This window comes from Leptodactylus fuscus, chromosome 4 (genome assembly GCF_031893055.1).
Source record: "Leptodactylus fuscus isolate aLepFus1 chromosome 4, aLepFus1.hap2, whole genome shotgun sequence".
NCBI lineage: Eukaryota > Metazoa > Chordata > Amphibia > Anura > Leptodactylidae > Leptodactylus > Leptodactylus fuscus.
The window spans coordinates 26,832,928-26,860,617 of NC_134268.1; the positions used below are offsets into that span (position 1 = coordinate 26,832,928).

The 27,690-nt window shown below is 46.0% G+C and overlaps 1 protein-coding gene across 1 annotated transcript in view; it reads right to left on the reverse strand.

Moving 5' to 3' along the window:
* LOC142200097 (fibrocystin-L-like) overlaps positions 1-27,690 on the reverse strand; it is a 169,166-nt gene that overhangs the window by 113,917 nt on the left and 27,559 nt on the right. The window contains exons 15-20 of the mRNA XM_075270161.1: positions 16,842-17,001; positions 16,622-16,754; positions 15,159-15,302; positions 11,880-12,037; positions 10,651-10,758; positions 9,342-9,488 (exon numbers count right to left, since the gene is read on the reverse strand). Of these exons, the coding sequence (XP_075126262.1) occupies positions 9,342-9,488; positions 10,651-10,758; positions 11,880-12,037; positions 15,159-15,302; positions 16,622-16,754; positions 16,842-17,001 (850 nt within the window). The remainder of the gene's footprint in view (positions 1-9,341; positions 9,489-10,650; positions 10,759-11,879; positions 12,038-15,158; positions 15,303-16,621; positions 16,755-16,841; positions 17,002-27,690) is intronic.

Here is a 27,690-nt window from a genome sequence, read left to right on the forward strand (position 1 = left end):
GGCTCCCTCCACCATGAATTTGGCCTAACTGGGGTTTTTAGAGGCTCCCTCCACCATGAATTGGTCCAAACTGGGGTTTTTAGAGGCTCCCTCCACCATGAATTGGTCCAAACTGGGATTTTTAGAGGCTCCCTCCACCATGAATTGGTCCAAACTGGGCTGTTTAGAGGCTCCCTCCACCATGAATTTGGCCTAACTGGGGTTTTTAGAGGCTCCCTCCACCATGAATTGGTCCAAACTGGGGTTTTTAGAGGCTCCCTCCACAATGAATTGGTCCAAACTGGGGTTTTTAGAGGCTCCCTCCACCATGAATTTGCCCAAACTGGGCTGTTTAGAGGCTCCCTCCACCATGAATTGGTCCAAACTGGGATTTTTAGAGGCTCCCTCCACCATGAATTGGTCCAAACTGGGCTGTTTAGAGACTCCCTCCACCATGAATTGATCCAAACTGGGGTTTTTAGTGGCTCCCTCCACCATGAATTGGTCCAAACTGGGGGTTTTAGAGGCTCCCTCCACCATGAATTGGTCCAAACTGGGGTTTTTAAAGGCTCCCTCCACCATGAATTTGGCCTAACTGGGGTTTTTAGAGGCTCCCTCCACCAGGAATTGGTCCAAACTGGGGTTTTTAGAGGCTCCCTCCACCATGAATTGGTCCAAACTGGGGTTTTTAGAGGCTCCCTCCACCATGAATTTGCCCAAACTGGGCTGGTTAGAGGCTCCTTCCACCATGAATTTGCCCAAACTGGGCTGTTTAGAGGCTCCCTCCACCATGAATTTGCCCAAACTGGGGTTTTTAGAGGCTCCCTCCACCATGAATTGGTCCAAACTGGGGTTTTTAGACGCTCCCTCCACCATGAATTTGGCCTAACTGGAGTTTTTAGAGGCTCCCTCCACCATGAATTGGTCCAGACTGGGGTTTTTAGAGGCTCCCTCCACCATGAATTGGTCCAAACTGGGGTTTTTAGAGGCTCCCTCCACCATGAATTGGTCCAGACTGGGGTTTTTAGAGGCTCCCTCCACCATGAATTGGTCCAAACTGGGGGTTTTAGAGGCTCCCTCCACCATGAATTTGCCCAAACTGGGCTGTTTAGAGGCTCCCTCCACCATGAATTTGCCCAAACTGGGCTGTTTAGAGGCTCACTCCACCATGAATTGGTCCAAACTGGGGTTTTTAGAGGCTCCCTCCAACAAGAATTGGTCCAAACTGGGGTTTTTAGAGGCTCCCTCCACCATGACTTGGTCCAAACTGGGGTTTTTAGAGGCTCCCTCCACCATGAATTTGCCCAAACTCTGCTGGTTAGAGGCTCAATCCACCATGAATTGGTCCAAACTGGGATTTTTAGAGGCTCCCTCCACCATGAATTGGTCCAAACTGGGCTGTTTAGAGGCTCCCTCCACCATGAATTTGGCCTAACTGGGGTTTTTAGAGGCTCCCTCCACCATGAATTGGTCCAAACTGGGGTTTTTAGAGGCTCCCTCCACCATGAATTGGTCCAAACTGGGGTTTTTAGAGGCTCCCTCCACCATGAATTGGTCCAAACTGGGGTTTTTAGAGGCTCCCTTCACCATGAATTTGCCCAAACTGGGCTGGTTAGAGGCTCCCTCCACCATGAATTTGCCCAAACTGGGCTGTTTAGAGGCTCCCTCCACCATGAATTTGCCCAAACTGGGCTGTTTAGAGGCTCACTCCACCATGAATTTGGCCTAACTGGGGTTTTTAGAGGCTCCCTCCACCATGAATTGGTCCAGACTGGGGTTTTTAGAGGCTCCCTCCACCATGAATTGGTCCAAACTGGGGTTTTTAGAGGCTCCCTCCACCATGAATTTGCCCAAACTCTGCTGGTTAGAGGCTCAATCCACCATGAATTGGTCCAAACTGGGATTTTTAGAGGCTCCCTCCACCATGAATTGGTCCAAACTGGGCTGTTTAGAGGCTCCCTCCACCATGAATTTGGCCTAACTGGGGTTTTTAGAGGCTCCCTCCACCATGAATTGGTCCAAACTGGGGTTTTTAGAGGCTCCCTCCACCATGAATTGGTCCAAACTGGGGTTTTTAGAGGCTCCCTCCACCATGAATTTGCCCAAACTGGGCTGTTTAGAGGCTCCCTCCACCATGAATTGGTCCAAACTGGGATTTTTAGAGGCTCCCTCCACCATGAATTGGTCCAAACTGGGCTCTTTAGAGACTCCCTCCACCATGAATTGATCCAAACTGGGGTTTTTAGAGGCTCCCTCCACCATGAATTGGTCCAAACTGGGGGTTTTAGAGGCTCCCTCCACCATGAATTGGTCCAAACTGGGCTGTTTAGAGGCTCCCTCCACCATGAATTTGGCCTAACTGGGGTTTTTAGAGGCTCCCTCCACCATGAATTGGTCCAAACTGGGGTTTTTAGAGGCTCCCTCCACCATGAATTGGTCCAAACTGGGGTTTTTAGAGGCTCCCTCCCCCATGAATTTGCCCAAACTGGGCTGGTTAGAGGCTCCCTCCACCATGAATTTGCCCAAACTGGGCTGTTTAGAGGCTCCCTCCACCATGAATTTGCCCAAACTGGGCTGTTTAGAGGCTCACTCCACCATGAATTGGTCCAAACTGGGGTTTTTAGAGGCTCCCTCCACCATGAATTGGTCCAAACTGGGGTTTTTAGAGGCTCCCTTCACCATGAATTTGGCCTAACTGGGGTTTTTAGAGTCTCCCTCCACCATGAATTGGTCCAGACTGGGGTTTTTAGAGGCTCCCTCCACCATGAATTGGTCCAAACTGGGGTTTTTAGAGGCTCCCTCCACCATGAATTTGCCCAAACTCTGCTGGTTAGAGGCTCAATCCACCATGAATTGGTCCAAACTGGGATTTTTAGAGGCTCCCTCCACCATGAATTGGTCCAAACTGGGCTGTTTAGAGGCTCCCTCCACCATGAATTTGGCCTAACTGGGGTTTTTAGAGGCTCCCTCCACCATGAATTGGTCCAAACTGGGGTTTTTAGAGGCTCCCTCCACCATGAATTGGTCCAAACTGGGGTTTTTAGAGGCTCCCTCCAGCATGAATTTGCCCAAACTGGGCTGTGTAGAGGCTCACTCCACCATGAATTGGTCCAAACTGGGATTTTTAGAGGCTCCCTCCACCATGAATTGGTCCAAACTGGGCTGTTTAGAGACTCCCTCCACCATGAATTGATCCAAACTGGGGGTTTTAGAGGCTCCCTCCACCATGAATTGGTCCAAACTGGGGTTTTTAGAGGCTCCCTCCACCATGAATTGGTCCAGACTGGGGTTTTTAGAGGCTCCCTCCACCATGAATTTGCCCAAACTCTGCTGGTTAGAGGCTCAATCCACCATGAATTGGTCCAAACTGGGATTTTTAGAGGCTCCCTCCACCATGAATTGGTCCAAACTGGGCTGTTTAGAGGCTCCCTCCACCATGAATTTGGCCTAACTGGGGTTTTTAGAGGCTCCCTCCACCATGAATTGGTCCAAACTGGGGTTTTTAGAGGCTCCCTCCACCATGAATTGGTCCAAACTGGGATTTTTAGAGGCTCCCTCCACCATGAATTGGTCCAAACTGGGCTGTTTAGAGGCTCCCTCCACCATGAATTTGGCCTAACTGGGGTTTTTAGAGGCTCCCTCCACCATGAATTGGTCCAAACTGGGGTTTTTAGAGGCTCCCTCCACCATGAATTGGTCCAAACTGGGGTTTTTAGAGGCTCCCTCCACCATGAATTTGCCCAAACTGGGCTGTTTAGAGGCTCCCTCCACCATGAATTGGTCCAAACTTGGATTTTTAGAGGCTCCCTCCACCATGAATTGGTCCAAACTGGGCTGTTTAGAGACTCCCTCGACCATGAATTGATCCAAACTGGGGTTTTTAGTGGCTCCCTCCACCATGAATTGGTCCAAACTGGGGGTTTTAGAGGCTCCCTCCACCATGAATTGGTCCAAACTGGGGTTTTTAGAGGCTCCCTCCACCATGAATTTGGCCTAACTGGGGTTTTTAGAGGCTCCCTCCACCATGAATTGGTCCAAACTGGGGTTTTTAGAGGCTCCCTCCACCATGAATTGGTCCAAACTGGGGTTTTTAGAGGCTCCCTCCACCATGAATTTGCCCAAACTGGGCTGGTTAGAGGCTCCCTCCACCATGAATTTGCCCAAACTGGGCTGTTTAGAGGCTCCCTCCACCATGAATTTGCCCAAACTGGGGTTTTTAGAGGCTCCCTCCACCATGAATTGGTCCAAACTGGGGTTTTTAGAGGCTCCCTCCACCATGAATTTGGCCTAACTGGGGTTTTTAGAGGCTCCCTCCACCATGAATTGGTCCAGACTGGGGTTTTTAGAGGCTCCCTCCACCATGAATTGGTCCAAACTGGGGTTTTTAGAGGCTCCCTCCACCATGAATTGGTCCAGACTGGGGTTTTTAGAGGCTCCCTCCACCATGAATTGGTCCAAACTGGGGTTTTTAGAGGCTCCCTCCACCATGAATTTGCCCAAACTCTGCTGGTTAGAGGCTCAATCCACCATGAATTGGTCCAAACTGGGATTTTTAGAGGCTCCCTCCACCATGAATTGGTCCAAACTGGGCTGTTTAGAGGCTCCCTCCACCATGAATTTGGCCTAACTGGGGTTTTTAGAGGCTCCCTCCACCATGAATTGGTCCAAACTGGGGTTTTTAGAGGCTCCCTCCACCATGAATTGGTCCAAACTGGGGGTTTTAGAGGCTCCCTCCACCATGAATTTGCCCAAACTGGGCTGTTTAGAGGCTCACTCCACCATGAATTGGTCCAAACTGGGATTTTTAGAGGCTCCCTCCACCATGAATTGGTCCAAACTGGGCTGTTTAGAGACTCCCTCCACCATGAATTGATCCAAACTGGGGTTTTTAGAGGCTCCCTCCACCATGAATTGGTCCAAACTGGGGTTTTTAGAGGCTCCCTCCACCATGAATTGGTCCAAACTGGGGTTTTTAGAGGCTCCCTCCACCATGAATTTGGCCTAACTGGGGTTTTTAGAGGCTCCCTCCACCATGAATTGGTCCAAACTGGGCTGGTTAGAGGCTCCCTCCACCATGAATTTGCCCAAACTCTGCTGGTTAGAGGCTCCCTCCACCCTGATTTTCAAAACAAATGTTGGTGCCAACCTCAACTTACTACAAGGGCCAAATTCACTGCTGGTGACAAGCTCTCCTCACTGCAAGTGCCAAATACACATGTTTCAAGGTGTTTTCCTACTGTCAGAGAGGTGGTATTGAGTGTGTAAAGTGTGTAGTTGTTAGGCTGTGATGTTGGGGTAATAGAGGGTCTTTGGTGTGTTAGATGCCCCCAGACATGCTTCCCCTGCTGTCCCAGTGTCATTCCAGAGGTGTTGGCATCATTTCCTGGGGTGTCATAGTGGACTTGGTGACCCTCCAGACACGGATTTGGGTTTCCCCCTTAACGAGTATATGTTCCCCATAGACTATAATGGGGTTCGAAACCCGTTCGAACACACGAACAGTGAGCGGCTGTTCGAATCGAATTTCGAACCTCGAACATTTTAGTGTTCGCTCATCTCTATTTTACACACTTTATTTTTTTTAAAAAAACCTTTTTTACATTTTTTTATTTGTGCTGCAAGCACACTAGAACCAGCGATCAGAGAGGATCGCTGGTTCTATACTAACTACAGACTGCAATACACGTGTATTGCAGTCTATAGAGGAAGCTAGCTATGCAGATGCATAGACTAGCTTCCTCTCGTCCTGGCATCCAAGGGGTTAACCCTCTCCCCATCGGAGCTCGCTCCGATGGGGGGAGGGATTAAGGAGCAGTGTGTAGCTGTAAATTACAGCTAACACAGACTCCTTATGCAGCCGGCAGCATGCTTTATAGCCGGCCAAACCCCTAGGGTGCCATGATCACTATGGATCATGGCACCTTAAGGGTTAAACAGCGGTGGGGTCGGTGCAATCAATGTCCCTGCTGCTACAGGGGAAGCCTCCTATGGAGATCGCACAGGCTCTGCTTCTGAGCCCGTGCGATCTCCATCACGTACAGGTACGTGGGAATGCGGGAACTAACCACATTCCCTGACGTACAGGTACGTGATTTAGCGTTAAGGGGTTAAAGGGAATTTGGCCTATTTTTTAAACTACATTTTTATGTTAAGTGTATTTGTTTTTTTGTAGATGTACAAATGTACATTTATTTTCCTATGAATATGTCTTTGTAGAATGGGAGGAAACCCATGCAAACACGGGGAGAACATACAATCTCCTTGCAGATGCTGTTGCTGGTGGAATTCGAACCCAGGACTCCAGAGTTGCAAGGCTGTAGTGCTAACCACTGAGCCACCGTGTGGCCCCATTTGTTAAATGTATTTGTTAAGAATTTTTATTTTATTTTTAATTTTCCATGATATTAACTATATTTTATGTAGTTCTATATCCTCAAGCCACTAAGGGTAATAATAGACTGATACTTGTCAATTCTATAGGGGTTTTCATTGCAGCAGTCTCCTCATTTACACCACAGACAAGACAATAGCATTACAATAGAAGGCCACACCTTTATAGATTACACCTATAAAGACCCATTACTACCTCTCATACTGACAGTACATGATGTCACATGTTATCTACTCCCTTGTCTGCACAGAGCTTGTCTAGAGGACTTCCATAGAACCCAATGAGTCACCTCCAGACTATTCCTGCCTATGGCTTTGTCTATGCTGAAAAGCATGTCACTAAATGCTGTTAACAGGGAAGAGAAACTCGGGCAAGATGTATCGGAAATAGAATTAAAAAATCTACAATCAGATTAGAAAAAAGTGATAGATTTCATCTGGTTATCTCTCTATATTATAAAAATGGATTTCTGTCTGTCTGTCTGTTCTTTATGCGCGACCAAACGTCTGGACCGATCTTCACCAAATTTGGCACACAGATACTTCAGGTGTCCGGGAAGGTTTAAGACAAGGCCGTAACTCGCTTGGACGTACCTGAGATACGGCTTTCTCAAAACACTGACCCCCCATTAGCCAATGCAAACCTGCAAGTCTTTCACTCATATTCCAACTGCAATACATATATATATGTGGCAAAAGTTGCTGCACTTTTGTACATCTGCTGTTTTTTTCTTTCACCTCTTCAGCATCAGTAAAACATTTTCCTTCAAGGTCTCTTTCAACTTGAATAAATAACTAAAACGTTGCACGTTGCAAGACCAGGTGAATATAAGAGGTGAGAAAGGGGTGTTTTTCATAGAGAAATTCCTTAACACTCTGCACTGTGCGGGCAGGTCATTGTCATGATGCAAGAACCAGTCATCAGTTTGCCACAAATTGGGATATTTTCTCCATAAATGTGTTGCAATATTTTCAAAACTTCCAAGTAAAAACTTTGGTTGCTAAATTCTGAGTGCACAATTCCTCTCACATCAAAAAACAAAAGAACATTAGTTTTTTCTTGTTTTTTTTTTTTTAGAAACAAAAGACCATTTGACTCCACTCGTCTTTTTTTGGGAAGAGGGAGTTCTCCAATGGCTGGATTGTTGTTTTGTTTCTGGATCCTAACTGTATACAAAATTCAATGTCCAAAGACAGAATTGCCATAAAAATAATACAAACTTTATTAAAGAAATACAATTAAAAAAAAAACATGACTTAAACAAAAACATGCAACAATTAAAACAGGAGGAACCAATACTTCCAAAATGGTATGTAAAAATCACATAGCAATAATTATGTTGGACATTCAAGCAGAGCTGAAGGTACAAAGAGTAAACATAGTGGCAACATCAAAGGCTATATAGGTATATAAAGTGCATAAAAGCAACCAGAAATGTAGCCAAGACATGTAGCAATGATGAAAGTACAAACAAACCCAGTACATGGAAATACTGTGATTATCAAACCATAAGAAAGACATACCATGAACAGACGCGCCCCAATCATCATTTCATCACTGCTACATGTCTTGGCTACATTCATTGAATGTCCAATATAATTATTGCTGTGTAGGGTTGAGCGATCATGTTCGGAAAAGATCGGATTCCGATCGGCGATCGAGAAAATTTCACAATTACGATCGGAATTCCGAACACGATCTTTTTAGATGGGATCGAGATCGGTAGTATTTCCCACAATGCTTTGCTTAGCCTTCACACTGAGTATATAGTGTATACTCAGTGTGAAGGCTCCGCTGCGGTTCCACAGGAATGAATGGAAGCAGCCGGCACACAGCCTTAACCCCCTGCGCTCCGGCTGCCTCCATTCATTCTAATGGGAGACTAAAGTAACATCTCTAGTAGCTACTTATCTCCAGAGATGGCTGCTCCGGTGTTCTTCTTTGCCTCGCTGCCGCTCCAAGCTGCAGTCTTGTTGCCTCACTACCCCGCCTCCCAGGTTAGTGTTTAAAGAGCTAGGAAGGCAGGGCTTGTGGCTTAGGAGAGTGTGGGTGACGTCTCACCTCCCAGTACCCGCCCACACTCTCCTAACTCGCCCACACTCTCCTAACCTGGGAGGCAGGGGGCAGCGAGGCAAGAAGACTGCAGTGTGGAGCGTCAGCGAGGCGAACAAGAACACTGGAGCAGCGGAGCAGCCATCTCTGCAGGTAAGTGGACACCAGGGGGGACTAAGTAGCCAGAGGATTTAAAAAAAAATGTGATTAGTGATTCACTACACAGTGTGGATTCTAACAATTAAAGCGTTCAATTGTTAGATTCCATGCTGTATAGTGAATAGGATTGCTTTTAAAATCCGATCTCCGATTAATAAAAAAAATCCCATTGACTTGCATTGGGATCGGAATTGGGATCGAGATCGGGCTTGAATGAAAAATTATCGGAAATCGGATTTTAAAATCGATCCTGAGTCAAGATCGGCTCAACCCTATTGCTATATGATTTTTACATACCATTTTAGAAGAATTGGTTCCTCCTGTTTTAATTGTTGCATGTTTTGGTTTAAGTCATGTTTTTTTTATTGTATTTCTTTAATTAAGTTTGTATTATTTTTATGGCAATTCTGTCTTTGGACATTGAATTTTGTATTTTGGGGTGAATTTGCCATTACTATGCCTTAGGTTGCAGTTTGTATATTATCCTAACTGTATAGATTCATCTCTGTTTATGGCTAGACATTAAAGTTGGGAGAATCAGTTCACAACTAACCAGATTTGACTCAAACATTCCAAACCGTTAGTTTTTTAATGAAACAGAACAATTTGGGATTTGTCTCGGATAAATTAAAATGGCTACTACTACATGGTTTGCAGTAAAATTCTTATACTCTGGGGTCTCTTCAGAGTACATCTAACTATACTATACATATTATACCAACAAAATAAATGCAAAAAGAAATTAGGAACACACCCATACCTTGCTATGTAAAGTTAGTGAGATATTACCATACGATGAACGAGTTACCGCATTGTAAATAGTATAATGGTACAGGTAAGAAGGATTCTTTTGAGAAAATTGGCCACAAAATGCCTCAGTTTCAGCTGTCCGAGTGCCCAAGTAATACTGTCGAGAGAATAAATAGTTATGGAGGAGGGGAATAAGAACTGAAGTAGGTGGCAAAAAGCTCACAAATTTAAAGTGAAAATATAATATTACAAAACTACTTTTTATACATACATAGTACAGGTGAATATAAGAAATCATGTAATATATGTTATTTAAGCAGGACCTTTCACCACCTCCACTAATTCAAGTTCTTACCATCCATGAATAGGCTTCGCTCCACTCATTTTAGAGCAGTTGAAATTTTCTCTCTGGCCCCACCATTCCCGAGCAACAAGTGCAGTTATTTTTGTAGTCGCTGTTCTATTTAAGCTCTGTAATGTTAGAAGGGCAGTGTCAGGCGGGGAGGGATTTAAAGCTCCAGCCAGTATCTGAGCTCCGAATCACACCCCTTGCCTGCTCCTGCCTGACACCGCCCTCCTAACACTACAGAGAATAAATAGTATATCAGGGATCAAAACTAACTATAGTGATTGCTCAGTAACGGTGGGGGCTAGAGAAAAAAAAATCCAACTGTGCAGGAATCAGTGGAACACCAGTTATTAAATGAGCTAAATAGCTGGACTTGTTGGAGGTGGTGAAAGGTCCTCTTTAAGAAATATGTTTACTCATCAGAGTAAGAGTTACTTTTACATAGAAGACTATGGAAAGGGTCGGAAGAGAAGGGGACTGTTGGAAAATACACACTGCTATATTTTGAGTTAGAGTACTCATGTGACACTGCTCTGTCTTCTGTCTAAGACTTTACCACTGCACAAAATGAGCCAATACATCGATTAACAGTCTCCCCTCACCTCTCCATAGACTTCTTTGGATTCTATATAAATAGTCCGATTTAAGATAAGTGGGTGGGAGCCGCCTCATAAGGTTAAGGTCACATCTCCCATTCTACTTTTTCTAACATACTTTTGGTAGGATAGCAGGGGACAGATGTAGGGGATAGATGAAATAGAGTATGACTGCAGGGTCAGACTACAGATGTTTAGCTGGTAGTCTGATAGGTCTGCAGAGGAGATACAAAATAATCAGAAATGGTTCATGAATAATATCTGCAAAGTTACTTCATTTTTCATTTTAGATACAAACTCCTCTCTGCTACCTCTGTTTCACACTTCTTCATGTAAAGGATAAATGCTTTACTATGTATTATTTTTTTTCATACCGTGTCTGTTTCCAAGTTCCTGAAATACTTGACTGATGAACTTTCCATCTGTTTTGCTATTACATCCGGACACTGTGCATTTAGGATATCTCGTATAGCATTTCTCACCTAGAGGAAACAGATTTTAACAGCTGAGTAATCAAAACTTGTACCAAAAATACCTATATTGGTTTCCCGAGTTCGGATTAGCTGGGCTCAGTGTTTGTTGGTTTCCCGTCCCCGGGACACTCATGAGGCCTTCATGAAGGCCTGGACTCCCTGGATCCTGTTCCAGGGGTCTGAGCAGTACAGGGACATCATGGGCTGAGGTTATACCCTGGCTCAGAGTCCGTCTGTGGTCTGGACCTGGGGTTCTCCCTCCTTTCCTCTCTACTCGTTCCCTCCCTTCTTTCTTCTTTCCTTCTTTTTCTCTTCCCCCGCTTTCTTCTGTCCCTTTCTTTCCCCTCTCCCTTACCTGTTCAGGGCAGTGCTGGAGCTTCTCCCGGTTTGTCTTTCCGCGGGAGGCCCCGTTTCTGTTCCATTTGTTTCAGTCTGTCATGTATTTGGCCCATTGTCGTGATTTTGGGCACTTTAGTTTTGATTCTAAATTGAGCGTTGTTACGCTTTTTCTCTTTTTATTGTTTATTTTGCATTCATAAATAAAGAATTTATAAAAAAACAAAAATACCTATATTGTTGATTTTCAATCTAAATCCACCATCGTCTTAACCCCTTGAGGACCAGGCCAATTTTAGAGTTGATGCAATCAGAATGTTTTGTTATTTTCCCTTTACACTAGTAGTGTCAGGCACATAAATAATAGCGTTAAATAAATATATATATATACATATATATATATATATATATATATATATTTTTTGGTATATAATGTACTGGTATATCTTTATACAGTAGGCAGTTGTTAAGGGCTTACTTACAATGGACCCTTGGCTGTCTGTCTATATCTGTGGACATGTTATCAAGCAGGGCAGGTTATCAGAACTACATGTACAGTATGAGATGGTAACCTGGGCACAATAAGGAGATCACGGCTGAGTTTCTGACAAGTCCCAGACCATAGAAATCTCTTGCGTTCATGGTCATATCCATTGGCCACCGATCAAAACAAAAGAAGTCACCATTAAGATGGTTAGAGAAAATCTTTAAAAATCTGCAGGGCTGTAACTATAAGGGGTGCAGATGTAGTAAGTGCATGGAATGGGTCCATTCTCTACTGTTATGTAACTGACCTCTAGAGAAGACGCATTTGTTGCCAGAGGAGAGGAGTAAACGTCATCCCACACTATAGTGAAGGTCTTCATGTCCGAAACACCTTTAGTTGTCTCTTCAATATCTACTGTAATGTTGCTTTCACCCAGAATTTTGTAGGAAAAAAGTGGGAAATCACCTAAAATAATCCCCAATAATATTTTATGTAGTACATAGGGTAATAGGGATGAAACAATAAAGTTATACATATAATCCAAATTGTATGGCAACCTGAAGGTTGGAGAAAAAAGCAGCATGCTTAACACCAAATATTTATAATTTAAAGGAGTTGTCCAAGAATTGACATTGATGTTCTATCCTTAGGACTGGTCACTAAAATCAGATCAGTGGGGTCTGATCAGTGCACAGTGTATGCAATCAGAGGCAGACAGCTCTGTACACTGTGTAGTGGCTATTTCAGGGACCGTCTCTTTGCTCTTATTCAAGTGAAGAGGAACCGAAGTAGTTCCGAAACGCGTAGCAAAGCAACAGCTCCATGTACGTGTACTTGCCATTAGAGATGAGCGAACACTAAAATGTTCGAGGTTCGAAATTCGATTCGAACAGCCACTCACTGTTCGAGTGTTCGAACGGGTTTCGAACCCCATTATAGTCTATGGGGAACATATACTCGTTAAGGGGGAAACCCAAATCCGTGTCTGGAGGGTCACCAAGTCCACTATGACACCCCAGGAAATGATACCAACACCCTGGAATGACACTGGGACAGCAGGGGAAGCATGTCTGGGGGCATAAAAGTCACTTTATTTCATGGAAATCCCTGTCAGCTTGCGATTTTCGCAAGCTAACTTTCCCCATTGAAATGCATTGGCCAGTGCTGATTGGCCAGAGTACGGAATTCGACCAATCAGCGCTGGCTCTGCTGGAGGAGGCGGAGTCTAAGATCGCTCCACACCAGTCTCCATTCAGGTCCGACCTTAGACTCTGCCTCCTCCGGCAGAGCCAGCGCTGATTGGCCGAAGGCTGGCCAATGCATTCCTATGTGAATGCAGAGACTTAGCAGTGCTGAGCCAGTTCTGCTCAACTACACATCTGATGCACACTCGGCTCTGCTACATCTGATGCACACTCGGCTCTGCTACATCAGATGATGTACATCTGATGTAGCAGAGCCGAGGGTGCACTAGAACCCCTGTGCAAACTCAGCTCACGCTAATAGAATGCATTGGCCAGCGCTGATTGGCCAGAGTACGGAATTCGACCAATCAGCGCTGGCTCTGCTGGAGGAGGCGGAGTCTAAGATCGCTCCACACCAGTCTCCATTCAGGTCCGACCTTAGACTCCGCCTCCTCCGGCAGAGCCAGCGCTGATTGGCCGAAGGCTGGCCAATGCATTCCTATACGAATGCAGAGACTTAGCAGTGCTGAGCCAGTTCTGCTCAACTACACATCTGATGCACACTCGGCTCTGCTACATCAGATGATGTACATCTGATGTAGCAGAGCCGAGGGTGCACTAGAACCCCTGTGCAAACTCAGCTCACGCTAAAAGAATGCATTGGCCAGCGCTGATTGGCCAGAGTACGGAATTCGACCAATCAGCGCATCAGATGTGTAGTTGAGCAGAACTGGCTCAGCACTGCTAAGTCTCTGCATTCACATAGGAATGCATTGGCCAGCCTTCGGCCAATGAGCGCTGGCTCTGCCGGAGGAGGCGGAGTCTAAGGTCGGACCTGAATGGAGACTGGTGTGGAGCGATCTTAGACTCCGCCTCCTCCAGCAGAGCCAGCGCTGATTGGTCGAGTTCCGTACTCTGGCCAATCAGCGCTGGCCAATGCATTCCTATTGGAAAAAGTTTATGTCACAAAAATCACAATTACACACCCGATACAGCCCCAAAAAGTTATTTTTAATAACATTCCTACCTAAATAAAGGTTATCCCTAGCTATCCCTGCCTGTACAGCTATCCCTGTCTCTTAGTCACAGAGTTCACATTCTCATATGACCCGGATTTGAAATCCACTATTCGTCTAAAATGGAGGTCACCTGATTTCGGCAGCCAATGACTTTTCCCGATTTTTTTCGATGTCTCCGGTGTCGTAGTTCCTGTCCCACCTCCCCTGCGCTGTTATTGGTGCAAAAAAAGCGCCAGGGAAGGTGGGAGGGGAATCACATTTTTTTGGAGTTTGCCACGTGATGTTCGATTCGAATCGAACACATCGAACAGCCTGATATCCGATCGAACATGTGTTCGATAGAACACTGTTCGCTCATCTCTACTTGCCATCTTCGGTATGCTTAACTTTTTTAAGATGAAGAAATAAAAGATGAATTTTAAGTTCCTAGTGACGCTGGATTCCTTCTAATTTTGCCGTCCTAACTCAGTGGATTGAAGTCCATCCACGTCTGAGCAGCCCGGGAGCCTACTTAATATATCGGGAAGGATGAGCTGGATATTGGTTTTCTAAATATATTGTACAGATCTGTCTGGATACTTTGTGTCGGATCCTCATTTGTCTGATGATCTATGCTAAGGATAAACTATCAATACCAAGTCTTTGACAACCCCTTTAACTAGATGGCTATGTGAAGGAAACAGAACTCTTTCAAGAAAAAATCCAATAAATAAACATGTGATGTAGTAAATATAGAAAATTAGCAAAGAAAGCAAAATTGGGTGTAGAGGAAGAAGGCAGAAAATTATAATATCTTGGATGTGGGCACTAGGGTTGAGTGATGGGGATCGGAAAAGATCGAATTCCGATCGGCAATCTAGTAAATTTCACGATCGCGATTGGAATTCTGATCCCAATATATTCCGATGGGATCGAGGTCGGAGGTTATCTCAAGATCGGCTCAACCCTATTCATGTATATATCATTAATAGGGTTGGGCGATCAGGATGGGGAAAGATCGAATCCCGATTGGTGATTGAGCAAATTTCACGATTGTGATCGGCTGGAAAATGATCAAAAATTGGATTTTAAAAACAATCCTGAAATCTCAAGATCGGCTCAACCCCAATGGGCACCAATGCACTTAGATCTTTCCACATTTGGATAGCAAGCAGTCGTGCCTTGATCTCAAATTTCCATATGTTCTTGAATGTGATGTGATATATCTGTTTGGTCTGATTTGATACATATCCCATATAGTGTCTTCTTACCGACAATTACAAACAGATGGGCTATTGGCTTCAAAATAGTTTAACGTAACTATAAGTAATTTTTACCTAATTCCTCCTAATTTTTCTTTCTTTTTTTTTCTTTTATTTGATCATTATTGTCATCTTTACTCACCTCTTTGTGAATTGAAAGTCACATTATAGACATTTACTGTATCAGAAGATTCCTGCTGAACAAAAACTGTATCCAGCCGTATAGACCAAAGATTATTTAATGCTGCTTGAATATCAAGAGCCGTCGCATCAGCTGATAGAGGATCTACACAGGGAAAAAGGGAAAATACCTAATTTGCAGGTTTGTAGATAGATAGATAGGAGATAGATAGATAGATAGATAGATAGAAGATAGATAGATAGATAGATAGATAGATAGATAGATAGATAGATAGATAGAAGATTGATAGATAGATAGATAGATAGATAGATAGATAGAAGATAGATAGATAGATAGATAGATAGATAGATAGATAGGAGATAGATAGATAGATAGATAGATAGATAGATAGATAGGAGATAGATAGATAGATAGATAGATAGATAGATAGATGATAGATAGATAGATAGATAGATAGATGATAGATAGATAGATAGATAGATAGATAGATAGATAGAAGATAGATGATAGATAGATAGATAGATAGATAGATAGATAGATAGATAGATAGATAGAAGATTGATAGATAGATAGAAGATAGATAGATACTAGATAGATAGATAGATAGATAGATAGATAGATAGATGATAGATAGATAGATAGATAGATAGATAGATAGATAGGAGATAGATAGATAGATAGATAGATAGATAGATAAATAGATAGATAGGAGATAGATAGATAGATAGATAGATAGATAGATAGGAGATAGATAGATAGGAGATAGATAGATAGATACTAGATAGATAGATAGATAGATAGATAGATAGATAGATAGATAGATAGGAGATAGATATATAGGAGATAGATATATACTAGATAGATAGATAGCTAGATAGATAGATAGATAGATAGATAGATAGATAGAAGATTGATAGATAGATAGATAGATAGATAGATAGATAGATAGATAGATGATAGATAGATACTAGATAGATAGATAGATAGATAGGAGATAGATAGATAGATAGATAGATAGATAGATAGATAGATAGATAGGAGATAGATAGATAGATAGGAGATAGATATATACTAGATAGATAGATAGCTAGATAGATAGATAGATAGATAGATAGATAGATAGATAGATAGATAGATGATAGATAGATAGATACTAGATAGATAGATAGATAGGAGATAGATAGATAGGAGATAGATAGATAGATAGATAGATAGATAGATAGATAGATAGATAGATAGATAGTTGTAACAATGCCATACTTCTTACTGAAAGTTTATCCTGTATAGAAACACTGACGGTATAGATTATATACATATCAGATAGATAGATAGATAGATAGATAGATAGATAGGAGAGAGAGAGATAGATAGATAGGAGATAGATAGATAGATAGATAGATAGATAGATAGATAGATAGATAGATAGACAGACATAGATATATTAGATTTATTTAATCTGTTACCTGTCTCTTCATTGCCATAGATCAGTGTGTAGTACATGGGGGGACATGGAGAAATACAGTATTTGGTAACAGTAATTGTCTGCACTTCATTTACTGCTTGTTGGGTCGTGTTCCAGTTCTGTAGAGTTATAACCTAAGGGGAAGAAAATAATTACCCCTCAGTCTTGTATAATGATACACATACAGGAGGAGGATATACAGAATATAATACACCACGTACCTGTTGTTCTAGGACGGTGGTGCTCTGTGACTGTATGGTCTGTACTTCATTTACTGCATCCGCTGTTTGCTTGTCTGTATATGGACTCTTCTGTTTGTAGACACCGATATCAATTGCTGCTGATCCATATACATTCTGAACATATGCTTCAAAGTAACACCTGGAAATGGCCAGAAACGTTATTTCCCAGATCGCCATAAATGAGATCCACAAGTAATTTACTCTCCTATACATGTTAGAGTCTCTGGTGATGTCAGGTATAATGCCAGTATAATGTCATATGTCTTAAACCTCTTCTAATATGTGCAGTATGTTTTAGTAAACGCGTGTATTCACCATGGGACAACCCCAGAGAATTTTTTCTTAGACTCTGCATTGTTTCATTTTTCTGTTATTCCTGTTGGAAATCTGAATATAAATAAATTGACAACTGGGTGTTATTCCCTTTGTTAATAGTATTCATCCCTATACAGCAGGGGTGCCTAATACGTCGATCGCGAAGGACATATGGGTCGATCGCGGGATGCAGCCAGGGATCCCCAGTGTCTGCTTGTTCACAGCGCAGGCTGAGAATCATCTCTGGACACTGGCAGGCCGGGGCCTTGCACTCGTTCGCAGTCAGGGCTGCGGTGGCCCCGCCTGCAAGTGCCGGGAGATGACTCTCAGCCTGCGCTGTGAACAAGCACTGCGGACACTTGCAGGTCAGGCAGCAGCAGCCCTGACTGCGAACGAGTGCAAGGTCCCGGCCTGCCAGTGTCCAGAAATGATTCTCAGCCTTTGCTGTGAACAGACACCGGAGAGTTGTCTCCTGTTCTCACGCCCACAGGCACCGCCCTGGCCACGCCCACAGGCACCGCCCACAAGAAGTGGGTAGTGGATCTTATCCCTTGGTCAGTTTATAAAGTAGCTCACATGCTGAAAAAGTGTGAGCAACCCTGGTATACAGTCTGAGGCCGGGTTCACACAATGTATTTTGGCACATAATGTGGCACGTAGACGGCGCGGGAGCTTGACTGAAATCAATGGGAGCGTATACGGCCCGCAAAAGCTCCCGCGCCATCTACGTTGCACATTACGTGCCAAAATACATTGTGTGAACCCGGCCTAACACTGGCCACAAGGACAGATAGTGTGAGAATGTGTCAGAATAGTATCACCCATCGGACAATTTATGTATACAGGAAGGAACAAAGGGGGAACAGCTGGCAGGTCCTATTGAAATGGTGACTAGAGATGAGCGAAGTTTTGAAAAGTTTGATTCGTCCGCATCTCCGGATTTCCCAAAAAGTTTTGATTCTATTTGAATTAATTTGTGGCGAATAGCGTTAAAAACCAGCTATTTCCTGGCTGCGGAGAGCCTGTATAGTGGTGTAGAACACTGCGCCTTACAATAACACACATGGGGAGTCTGCTGTGGTAGTTAAACAATACAGTGAGTCAGTATGCCACACACATGACAGACTTCACTCTTAGAACCGCTGCACAACTCACTTTTTTGGCCAGTCACGGGGCCAAAACTGACCAAATAACTTAAGTGTGAACGCAGCCCAGGGCTCCGGCAGTGCTCCTCCTGTTCCTCCTTGCACAAAGGCGGAGGTAGCGGTCCTGCTGCTGTGTTGTTGCCGTCTTATGGCCACCTCCACTTCTCCTGGTGTACTGGCCTGTCTCCTGGTAGCGCCTCCAGTGTGTCACATTGCACCACAGACTGTCCAGCAGTTGGCAGATGCTTTAGTCAAAGTCTGAGAGGAGATCCCTCATGAGATCATCCACAACCTCATCAGGAGCATGGAGGCCACACACACTACTGAGCCTCATTTTGACATGTTTTAGGACTTGACATCAAAGTTGGATCAGCCTGAAGTGTGTTTTTCCACTTTAATTTTGGGGGGGTCTCCAAATCCACGCCTCCATTGCAGCGCCGCACCTCCCATGAGGTGACCAGAAGCGGTCGCTTCAGGCGGCACTATGCCAGGGCCCCAGGGAGGGCGGCATTTTTGCTTACCTAAGCCAGTCCAGGACAAGCTGTCCTGGACTGGCTTAGTACCGAGCGGTGGTTTGGGGAGGCCACTGGAGCAGCGCTGCTCCAGCAGCCTCCGCGCACGCTCAGGCAGAGAGCAGGTCCTCTCCGTGCCTGCTCTCTGCCTGCGAATGACGCTAAGCCCGCCCCCTTCCAGCAGCCACGCCCCCTGTAGTTCGCTTTGGGTGGCGAAAGGGGTAGGTTCACCCCTGCTCCATTGGTTAATGATTTTTGTGTGATTTTGTTTTCATTACATTCAACTTTGTACAGAACAAAGTATTCAATGAGAATATTTCATTCATTCAGATCAAGGAGGTGTTATTTCAGTGTTCCCTTTATTTTTTTGAGCATATATGTATAGAGAGAGAGAGATGAACTATTATTAATAATGCCAGTGGTAGATTATTATTAATGAGAGGGCCTTATAATATTAGTGAACCTGGAGGAACTATTACTTATACGGGAACTTTTAATAATTAGGCCGGGGGGTACTCGCATGCAGTAAGCTCGCAGTCGGCTAATAACATCGGTAAACACATGAAGTTGCCACAGTATCAGAACTGGTGATATGTGAAATAAAGTCTATGATGTCTGGTGTTAATATTTAGGGTGTTGGAATAAGATGTGTTAAATTTATTAAAAGGTGTAAGCTTCTGAAGCAGAATGCACAGCAGGGCTCATCTCAGATGTCAGCAATATGGGAAGTTTGAAGAAAAATATTTCTTTACAATATCCTATTAATATTATAAAGGTGAATGTTTGTGAGTTTGTGGGTTTGTGTGTTTGTGTGTTTGGATGTTTGTTCCTCAATCACAGCCTAACAGGGGGCGTGGTCAATTCCCGGTGCGAACCGAAGAATGTTCGCGCATGCGCGAACTAAGAATAAAGCACAAGCCTTTCTCTCTGCCGCGATCTTCTGCACATCAGGAGTGTGTCCCGATTCAACCCACTCCTTCTTGCTACCTCCTCCATCTCAGCATCCATAGTACAGGTTGGGGACCCCCACCCTTTGGTGTGTCCCCAGATGCTCAAAATGTTTATTTCTTAAAACACATGAAGTTGCCACAGTATCAGAACTGGTGATATGTGAAATAAAGTCTATGATGTCTGGTGTTAATATTTAGGGTGTTGGAATAAGATGTGTTAAATTTATTAAAAGGTGTAAGCTTCTGAAGCAGAATGCACAGCAGGGCTCATCTCAGATGTCAGCAATATGGGAAGTTTGAAGAAAAATATTTCTTTACAATATCCTATTAATATTATAAAGGTGAATGTTTGTGAGTTTGTGGGTTTGTGTGTGTGCAGAGAGAAAGGCTTGTGCTTTATTCTTAGTTCGCGCATGCGCGAAGATTCTTCGGCTCGCACCGGGAATTGACCACGCCCCCTGTTAGGGAAGGGACGTCCAGCCGCACAAGGATTCTTCGGCTCTCACCGGGAATTGACCACGCCCCCTGTTAGGCTGTGATTGAGGAACAAACATCCAAACACACAAACACACAAACCCACAAACTCACAAACATTCACCTTTATAATATTAACTAAGTGACTTAGTTTAAGAAATAAACATTTTGAGCATCTGGGGACACACCAAAGGGTGGGGGTCCCCAACCTGTACTATGGATGCTGAGATGGAGGAGGTAGCAAGAAGGAGTGGGTTGAATCGGGACACACTCCCGATGTGCAGAAGATCGCGGCAGAGAGAAAGGCTTGTGCTTTATTCTTAGTTCGCGCATGCGTGAACATTCTTCGGCTCGCACCGGGAATTGACCACGCCCCCTGTTAGGGAAGGGACGCCCAGCCGCACAAGGATTGGTGCATCGGGGCGAAGGAGGGCGTGTTTGCTGGGCGGAGCAGGCCCGTCTCCTTCTATTTAGACACGGGCTGACACAGCGTCCAGTGTCAGTCTCTAAAGTAGCGGGGCCAACCACCGTGGTCCCGCGAACTGCGGTTTTAACCGCACATCGGTTGCAGGCAGCATTTAACCCCAGAAATCCCCCTGATGAACTAAACTAATTAGGGAAACGCGTAGGGGAAGTTTGTTTTGAGTTAGGAACGGCTATATACCTAATACTCTAAAGGGGAGCTTATTATGATTGGTGAGGCACAGATTAAGGGTGGATTGACTGACTGCTTATTGCCCACCCATGTGAACAGGGTTAGACACCTACTCACCCCCCTCTTTATGTATTGACACTAAGAAAAATAGACCGTCCTAACAATGTATCAGTGTTTTATTGGGTAAATAGTAGCAACACTTTTTTCAGATAAAGTCAAAGCACCCCCAATGAATAAGTTGTTATGGAGGTGATGTGAATGGAGGTGGTTGTATATCGGTCATCTGCATAGACCCACCTAGCAACAGCTACTTCCTTACTAGGGTGGTTGCATTGGTTTTCTGATACACCCATCTGATTACTAAGAAGAGGGTGTTGTTCATTATGTAGTAGAGACTGAGGAGGGACAATTTTATACTCATAGTTATTAAAAGTTAAGTTTTACTTATTTATTTTGACAGAGTGGGGACCCTTCAAAGTGTTGATATTTAGTAGTTTCCCTACACCCTTGTGTATTCAATCACAGCCAAACGGCTGAATGGATTTGGGTGAAATTTCATACACACACACACATATTTCCCACGAAAGGCGAATAGGCTACTTTAAATGTGGGTCACTCACCCCAAATCGCCACCGTCACCCTCCAAACACCCCTCCGGGCTCGGCTGTAGAAGCTGGCATTTTGCCAGTGCTGCTCTGTCCACGCTCTGTCCACCTATTGGTGCATGGCAGGCTGTGGGCGGGCTATAGAGCCAGGGCTGCGGCACCATAGGTTGAGGGCTGCATGTGGGCGTGCCGGTTCACCAGGGACACAGTGAGGAAGATGGCGGCACCCCACAGGGTCCCAGAGCTGCAGCTATGCCAGGCTGCCTACACACATCACGGAGGAGGCTGCTGTACCCGATACTCCACACACAGGTGAGTGCAGCGGGGGGAGGGGGTGTCCCGAGAGAGGGGTGTCCGGGGGGGGGGGTGTCCCGGGGGAAGGGGGTGTCCCCATGTCGGTGTCCCCAGGTCCCCAGCTTCAGCTCCCCCCCTACATCAGCCCCCGTTTAGTAGCACTCACCTCGGCCTATCAGTGGAGGACATAGGCCAAGGTGAGTGCTACTATACGGGGGCCGATGTAGGTGGGGGAGGGTAGGGGGGCTATGAAGCTGGGGGCACAGATGGGGGGACATGAGACTGGGGGGCAGAGATGGGGGGGAGAAACTGGGGGCAGAGATGGGGGGGGACATGAGACTGGGGGGCAGAGATGGGGGGGGAGAAACTGGGGGCAGAGATGGGGGGGACATGAGACTGGGGGGCAGAGATGGGGGGAGAAACTGGGGGCAGAGATGGGGGGATATGAGACTGGGGGCAGAGATGGGGGGAAGAAACTGGGGGCAGAGATGGAGGGACAAGAAACTGGGGGAAGATGAAGTGGACTGGGGGCAGAGAAGGGGGGACATGAAGCTGGGGCAGAGATGGGGTGAGAAGAAACTAGGGGCAGAGATGGGGGAACAAGATACTGGGGGCAGATGAACTAGACTGGGGGCACAGATAGGGGGACAAGAAATATAAGCAGTTCAGCCCCACCGCCAACCCGCAGACGAAGATAACATAGAAGATAATACAAAGTGAAAGCAAATAATCAATATAAAAAATATACAAAAATGGAATATAAAATAAAGTAGTATAAAATAATATCAGTAATATAAAATAATGAAATATATGATAATTAGAGATGAGCGAACACTAAAATGTTCGAGGTTCGAAATTCGATTCGAACAGCCGCTCAATGTTCGTGTGTTCGAATGGGTTTCGAACCCCATTATAGTCTATGGGGAACATATACTCGTTAAGGGGGAAACCCAAATCCGTGTCTGGAGGGTCACCAAGTCCACTATGACACCCCAGGAAATGATGCCAACACCTCTGGAATGACACTGGGACAGCAGGGGAAGCATGTCTGGGGGCATCTAACACACCAAAGACCCTCTATTACCCCAACATCACAGCCTAACAACTACACACTTTACACACTCAATACCACATCTCTGACAGTAGGAAAACACCTTGAAACATGTGTATTTGGCACTTGCAGTGAGGAGAGCTTGTCACCAGCAGTGAATTTGGCCCTTGTAGTAAGTTGAGGTTGGCACCAACATTTGTTTTGAAAATCAGGGTGGATTGAGCCTCTAACCAGCAGAGTTTGGGCAAATTCATGGTGGAGGGAGCCTCTAAACACCCCAGTTTGGGCAAATTCATGGTGGAGGGAGCCTCTAAAAACCCCAGTTTGGACCAATTCATGGTGGAGGGAACCTCTAACCAGCCCAGTGTGGGCAAATTCATGGTGGAGGGAGCCTCTAAAAAAACCCAGTTTGGACCAATTCATGGTGGAGGGAGCCTCTAACCAGCCCAGTTTGGGCAAATTCATGGTGGAGGGAGCCTCTAACCAGCCCAGTTTGGGCAAATTCATGGTGGAGGGAGCCTCTAAAAAACCCAGTTTGGACCAATTCATGGTGGAGGGAGCCTCTAACCAGCCCAGTTTGGGCAAATTCATGGTGGAGGGAGCCTCTAACCAGCCCAGTTTGGACCAATTAATGGTGGAGGGAGCCTCTAACCAGCCCAGTTTGGACCAATTAATGGTGGAGGGAGCCTCTAACCAGCCCAGTTTGGACCAATTAATGGTGGAGGGAGCCTCTAACCAGCCCAGTTTGGACCAATTAATGGTGGAGGGAGCCTCTAACCACCCCAGTTTGGACCAATTCATGGTGGAGGGAGCCTCTAAACAGCCAAGTTTGGACCAATTCATGGTGGAGGGAGCCTCTAAAAACCCCAGTTTGGACCAATTCATGGTGGAGGGAGCCTCTAACCAGCCCAGTTTGGGCAAATTCATGGTGGAGGGAGCCTCTAAACAGCCCAGTTTGGGCAAATTCATGGTGGAGGGAGCCTCTAACCAGCCCAGTTTGGACCAATTAATGGTGGAGGGAGCCGCTAAACAGCCCAGTTTGGACCAATTCATGGTGGAGGGAGCCTCTAAACAGCCCAGTTTGGACCAATTCATGGTGGAGGGAGCCTCTAAAAAACCCAGTTTGGACCAATTCATGGTGGAGGGAGCCTCTAAACAGCCCAGTTTGGGCAAATTCATGGTGGAGGGAGCCTCTAAACAGCCCAGTTTGGGCAAATTCATGGTGGAGGGAGCCTCTAACCAGCCCAGTTTGGACCAATTAATGGTGGAGGGAGCCGCTAAACAGCCCAGTTTGGGCAAATTCATGGTGGAGGGAGCCTCTAAACAGCCCAGTTTGGACCAATTCATGGTGGAGGGAGCCTCTAAAAAACCCAGTTTGGACCAATTCATGGTGGAGGGAGCCTCTAAACAGCCCAGTTTGGGCAAATTCATGGTGGAGGGAGCCTCTAACCAGCCCAGTTTGGACCAATTAATGGTGGAGGGAGCCTCTAAACAGCCAAGTTTTGGGAAATTCATGGTGGAGGGAGCCTCTAACCAGCCCAGTTTGGACCAATTCATGGTGGAGGGAGCCTCTAAACAGCCCAGTTTGGGCAAATTCATGGTGGAGGGAGCCTCTAAAAAACCCAGTTTGGACCAATTCATGGTGGAGGGAGCCTCTAACCAGCCCAGTTTGGACCAATTAATGGTGGAGGGAGCCTCTAAACAGCCAAGTTTGGACCAATTCATGGTGGAGGGAGCCTCTAAAAACCCCAGTTTGGACCAATTAATGGTGGAGGGAGCCTCTAACCAGCCCAGTTTGGGCAAATTCATGGTGGAGGGAGCCTCTAAGCAGCCCAGTTTGGGCAAATTCATGGTGGAGGGAGCCTCTAACCAGCCCAGTTTGGACCAATTAATGGTGGAGGGAGCCGCTAAACAGCCCAGTTTGGACCAATTCATGGTGGAGGGAGCCTCTAAAAACCCCAGTTTGGACCAATTCATGGTGGAGGAAGCCTCTAAAAAACTCAGTTTGGACCAATTCATGGTGGAGGGAGCCTCTAACCAGCCCAGTTTGGACCAATTAATGGTGGAGGGAGCCTCTAAACAGCCAAGTTTGGACCAATTCATGGTGGAGGGAGCCTCTAAAAACCCCAGTTTGGACCAATTCATGGTGGAGGGAGCCTCTAACCAGCCCAGTTTGGACCAATTAATGGTGGAGGGAGCCTCTAACCAGCCCAGTTTGGACCAATTAATGGTGGAGGGAGCCTCTAACCAGCCCAGTTTGGACCAATTAATGGTGGAGGGAGCCTCTAACCACCCCAGTTTGGACCAATTCATGGTGGAGGGAGCCTCTAAACAGCCAAGTTTGGACCAATTCATGGTGGAGGGAGCCTCTAAAAACCCCAGTTTGGACCAATTCATGGTGGAGGGAGCCTCTAACCAGCCCAGTTTGGGCAAATTCATGGTGGAGGGAGCCTCTAAACAGCCCAGTTTGGGCAAATTCATGGTGGAGGGAGCCTCTAACCAGCCCAGTTTGGACCAATTAATGGTGGAGGGAGCCGCTAAACAGCCCAGTTTGGGCAAATTCATGGTGGAGGGAGCCTCTAAACAGCCCAGTTTGGACCAATTCATGGTGGAGGGAGCCTCTAAAAAACCCAGTTTGGACCAATTCATGTTGGAGGGAGCCTCTAAACAGCCCAGTTTGGGCAAATTCATGGTGGAGGGAGCCTCTAACCAGCCCAGTTTGGACCAATTAATGGTGGAGGGAGCCACTAACCAGCCCAGTTTGGACCAATTAATGGTGGAGGGAGCCTCTAACCAGCCCAGTTTGGACCAATTAATGGTGGAGGGAGCCTCTAACCACCCCAGTTTGGACCAATTCATGGTGGAGGGAGCCTCTAAACAGCCAAGTTTGGACCAATTCATGGTGGAGGGAGCCTCTAAAAACCCCAGTTTGGACCAATTCATGGTGGAGGGAGCCTCTAACCAGCCCAGTTTGGGCAAATTCATGGTGGAGGGAGCCTCTAAACAGCCCAGTTTGGACCAATTAATGGTGGAGGGAGCCTCTAACCACCCCAGTTTGGACCAATTCATGGTGGAGGGAGCCTCTAAACAGCCAAGTTTGGACCAATTCATGGTGGAGGGAGCCTCTAAAAACCCCAGTTTGGACCAATTCATGGTGGAGGGAGCCTCTAACCAGCCCAGTTTGGGCAAATTCATGGTGGAGGGAGCCTCTAAACAGCCCAGTTTGGGCAAATTCATGGGGGAGGGAGCCTCTAGCCAGCCCAGTTTGGACCAATTAATGGTGGAGGGAGCCGCTAAACAGCCCAGTTTGGGCAAATTCATGGTGGAGGGAGCCTCTAAACAGCCCAGTTTGGACCAATTCATGGTGGAGGGAGCCTCTAAAAAACCCAGTTTGGACCAATTCATGGTGGAGGGAGCCTCTAAACAGCCCAGTTTGGGCAAATTTATGGTGGAGGGAGCCTCTAACCAGCAGAGTTGTGGGAAAGCAGGGTGGAGGGAGCCTCTAACCAGCAGAGTTGGTGGAAATCAGGGTGGAGGGAGCCTCTAACCAGCAGAGTTGGTGGAAATCAGGGTGGAGGGAGCCTAGTATTAGCAGAATTGTGCAACGCTTATGGTGGATGAGTATGAGGATGCGGAGGAATTGGAGAGGTTGAGTACAGACATGGAGTTTCATGTTGGGGTGCTTTACACAGGTGGGCACAAAAATGAAGGCTCTATCCAGTGGTGGTTCATTTTTATCAAAGTGAGCCGGTCGGCACTCTCAGCCTACAGACGGGTGCGCTTGTCAGTGATGATGCCACCGGCTGCACTGAACACCCTCTCAGATAGGACGCTGGCGGCAGGACAGGACAGCACCTCCAAGGCATATAGGGCAAGTTCAAGCCACAGGTCCAACTTCGACACCCAATACGTGTAGGGCGCAGAGGGGTCGGAGAGGACAGGGCTGTGGTCGGAAAGGTATTCCCGCAACATGCGCCTATACTTCTCACGCCTGGTGACACTAGGACCCTCCGTGGCGGCACTTTGGCGAGGGGGTGCCATCAAGGTGTCCCAGACCTTAGACAGTGTGCCCCTCGTTTGTGTGGACCGGTGAGAACTTGGTTGCCTACTGGAGGAACTGCCCTCCCTGCCGCCAACGTCACATGCTGGAAACATCTCCATCATATTCTGCACCAATTGCCTGTGGCAAGCATTGATGCGATTGGCCCTCCCCTCTACCGGAATAAAAGACGAGATGTTGTTTTTATACCGGGGGTCAAGGATAGCAAAGATCCAGTACTGGTTGTCCTCCATGATTTTGACAATACGCTTGTCGGTTGTAAAGCACCCCAACATGAACTCAGCCATGTCTGCCACAGTGTTAGTTGGCATGACTCCTCTGGCCCCACCGGAAAGTTCAATCTCCATTTCCTCCTCATCCTCCATGTCTACCCATCCGCGCTGCAACAATGGGACGATTCGAAGTTGCCCGGAAGCCTCCTGTATCACCATCACATCATCGGACAACTCTTCTTCCTCCTCCTCCTCCTCCTCCTCCTCCTCCATTAAACGCAGTGAAGCGGACAGACGTGTGGACCTACTCTCCAGCTGTGACGGATCGGATGCTATCCCTAACTCCTCTGTGTGATCTGAGTTATCCCTGATGTCAATCAGGGATTCTCTCAGAACACACAAGAGCGGGATTGTAAGGCTCACCATCGCATCCTCAGAGCTCACCCTCCTTGTGGACTCCTCAAAGACCCGTAGGATGTCACAAAGGTCTCTCATCCATGGCCACTCATGGATGTGAAACTGAGGCAGCTGACTTTGTGGCACCCTAGGGTTTTG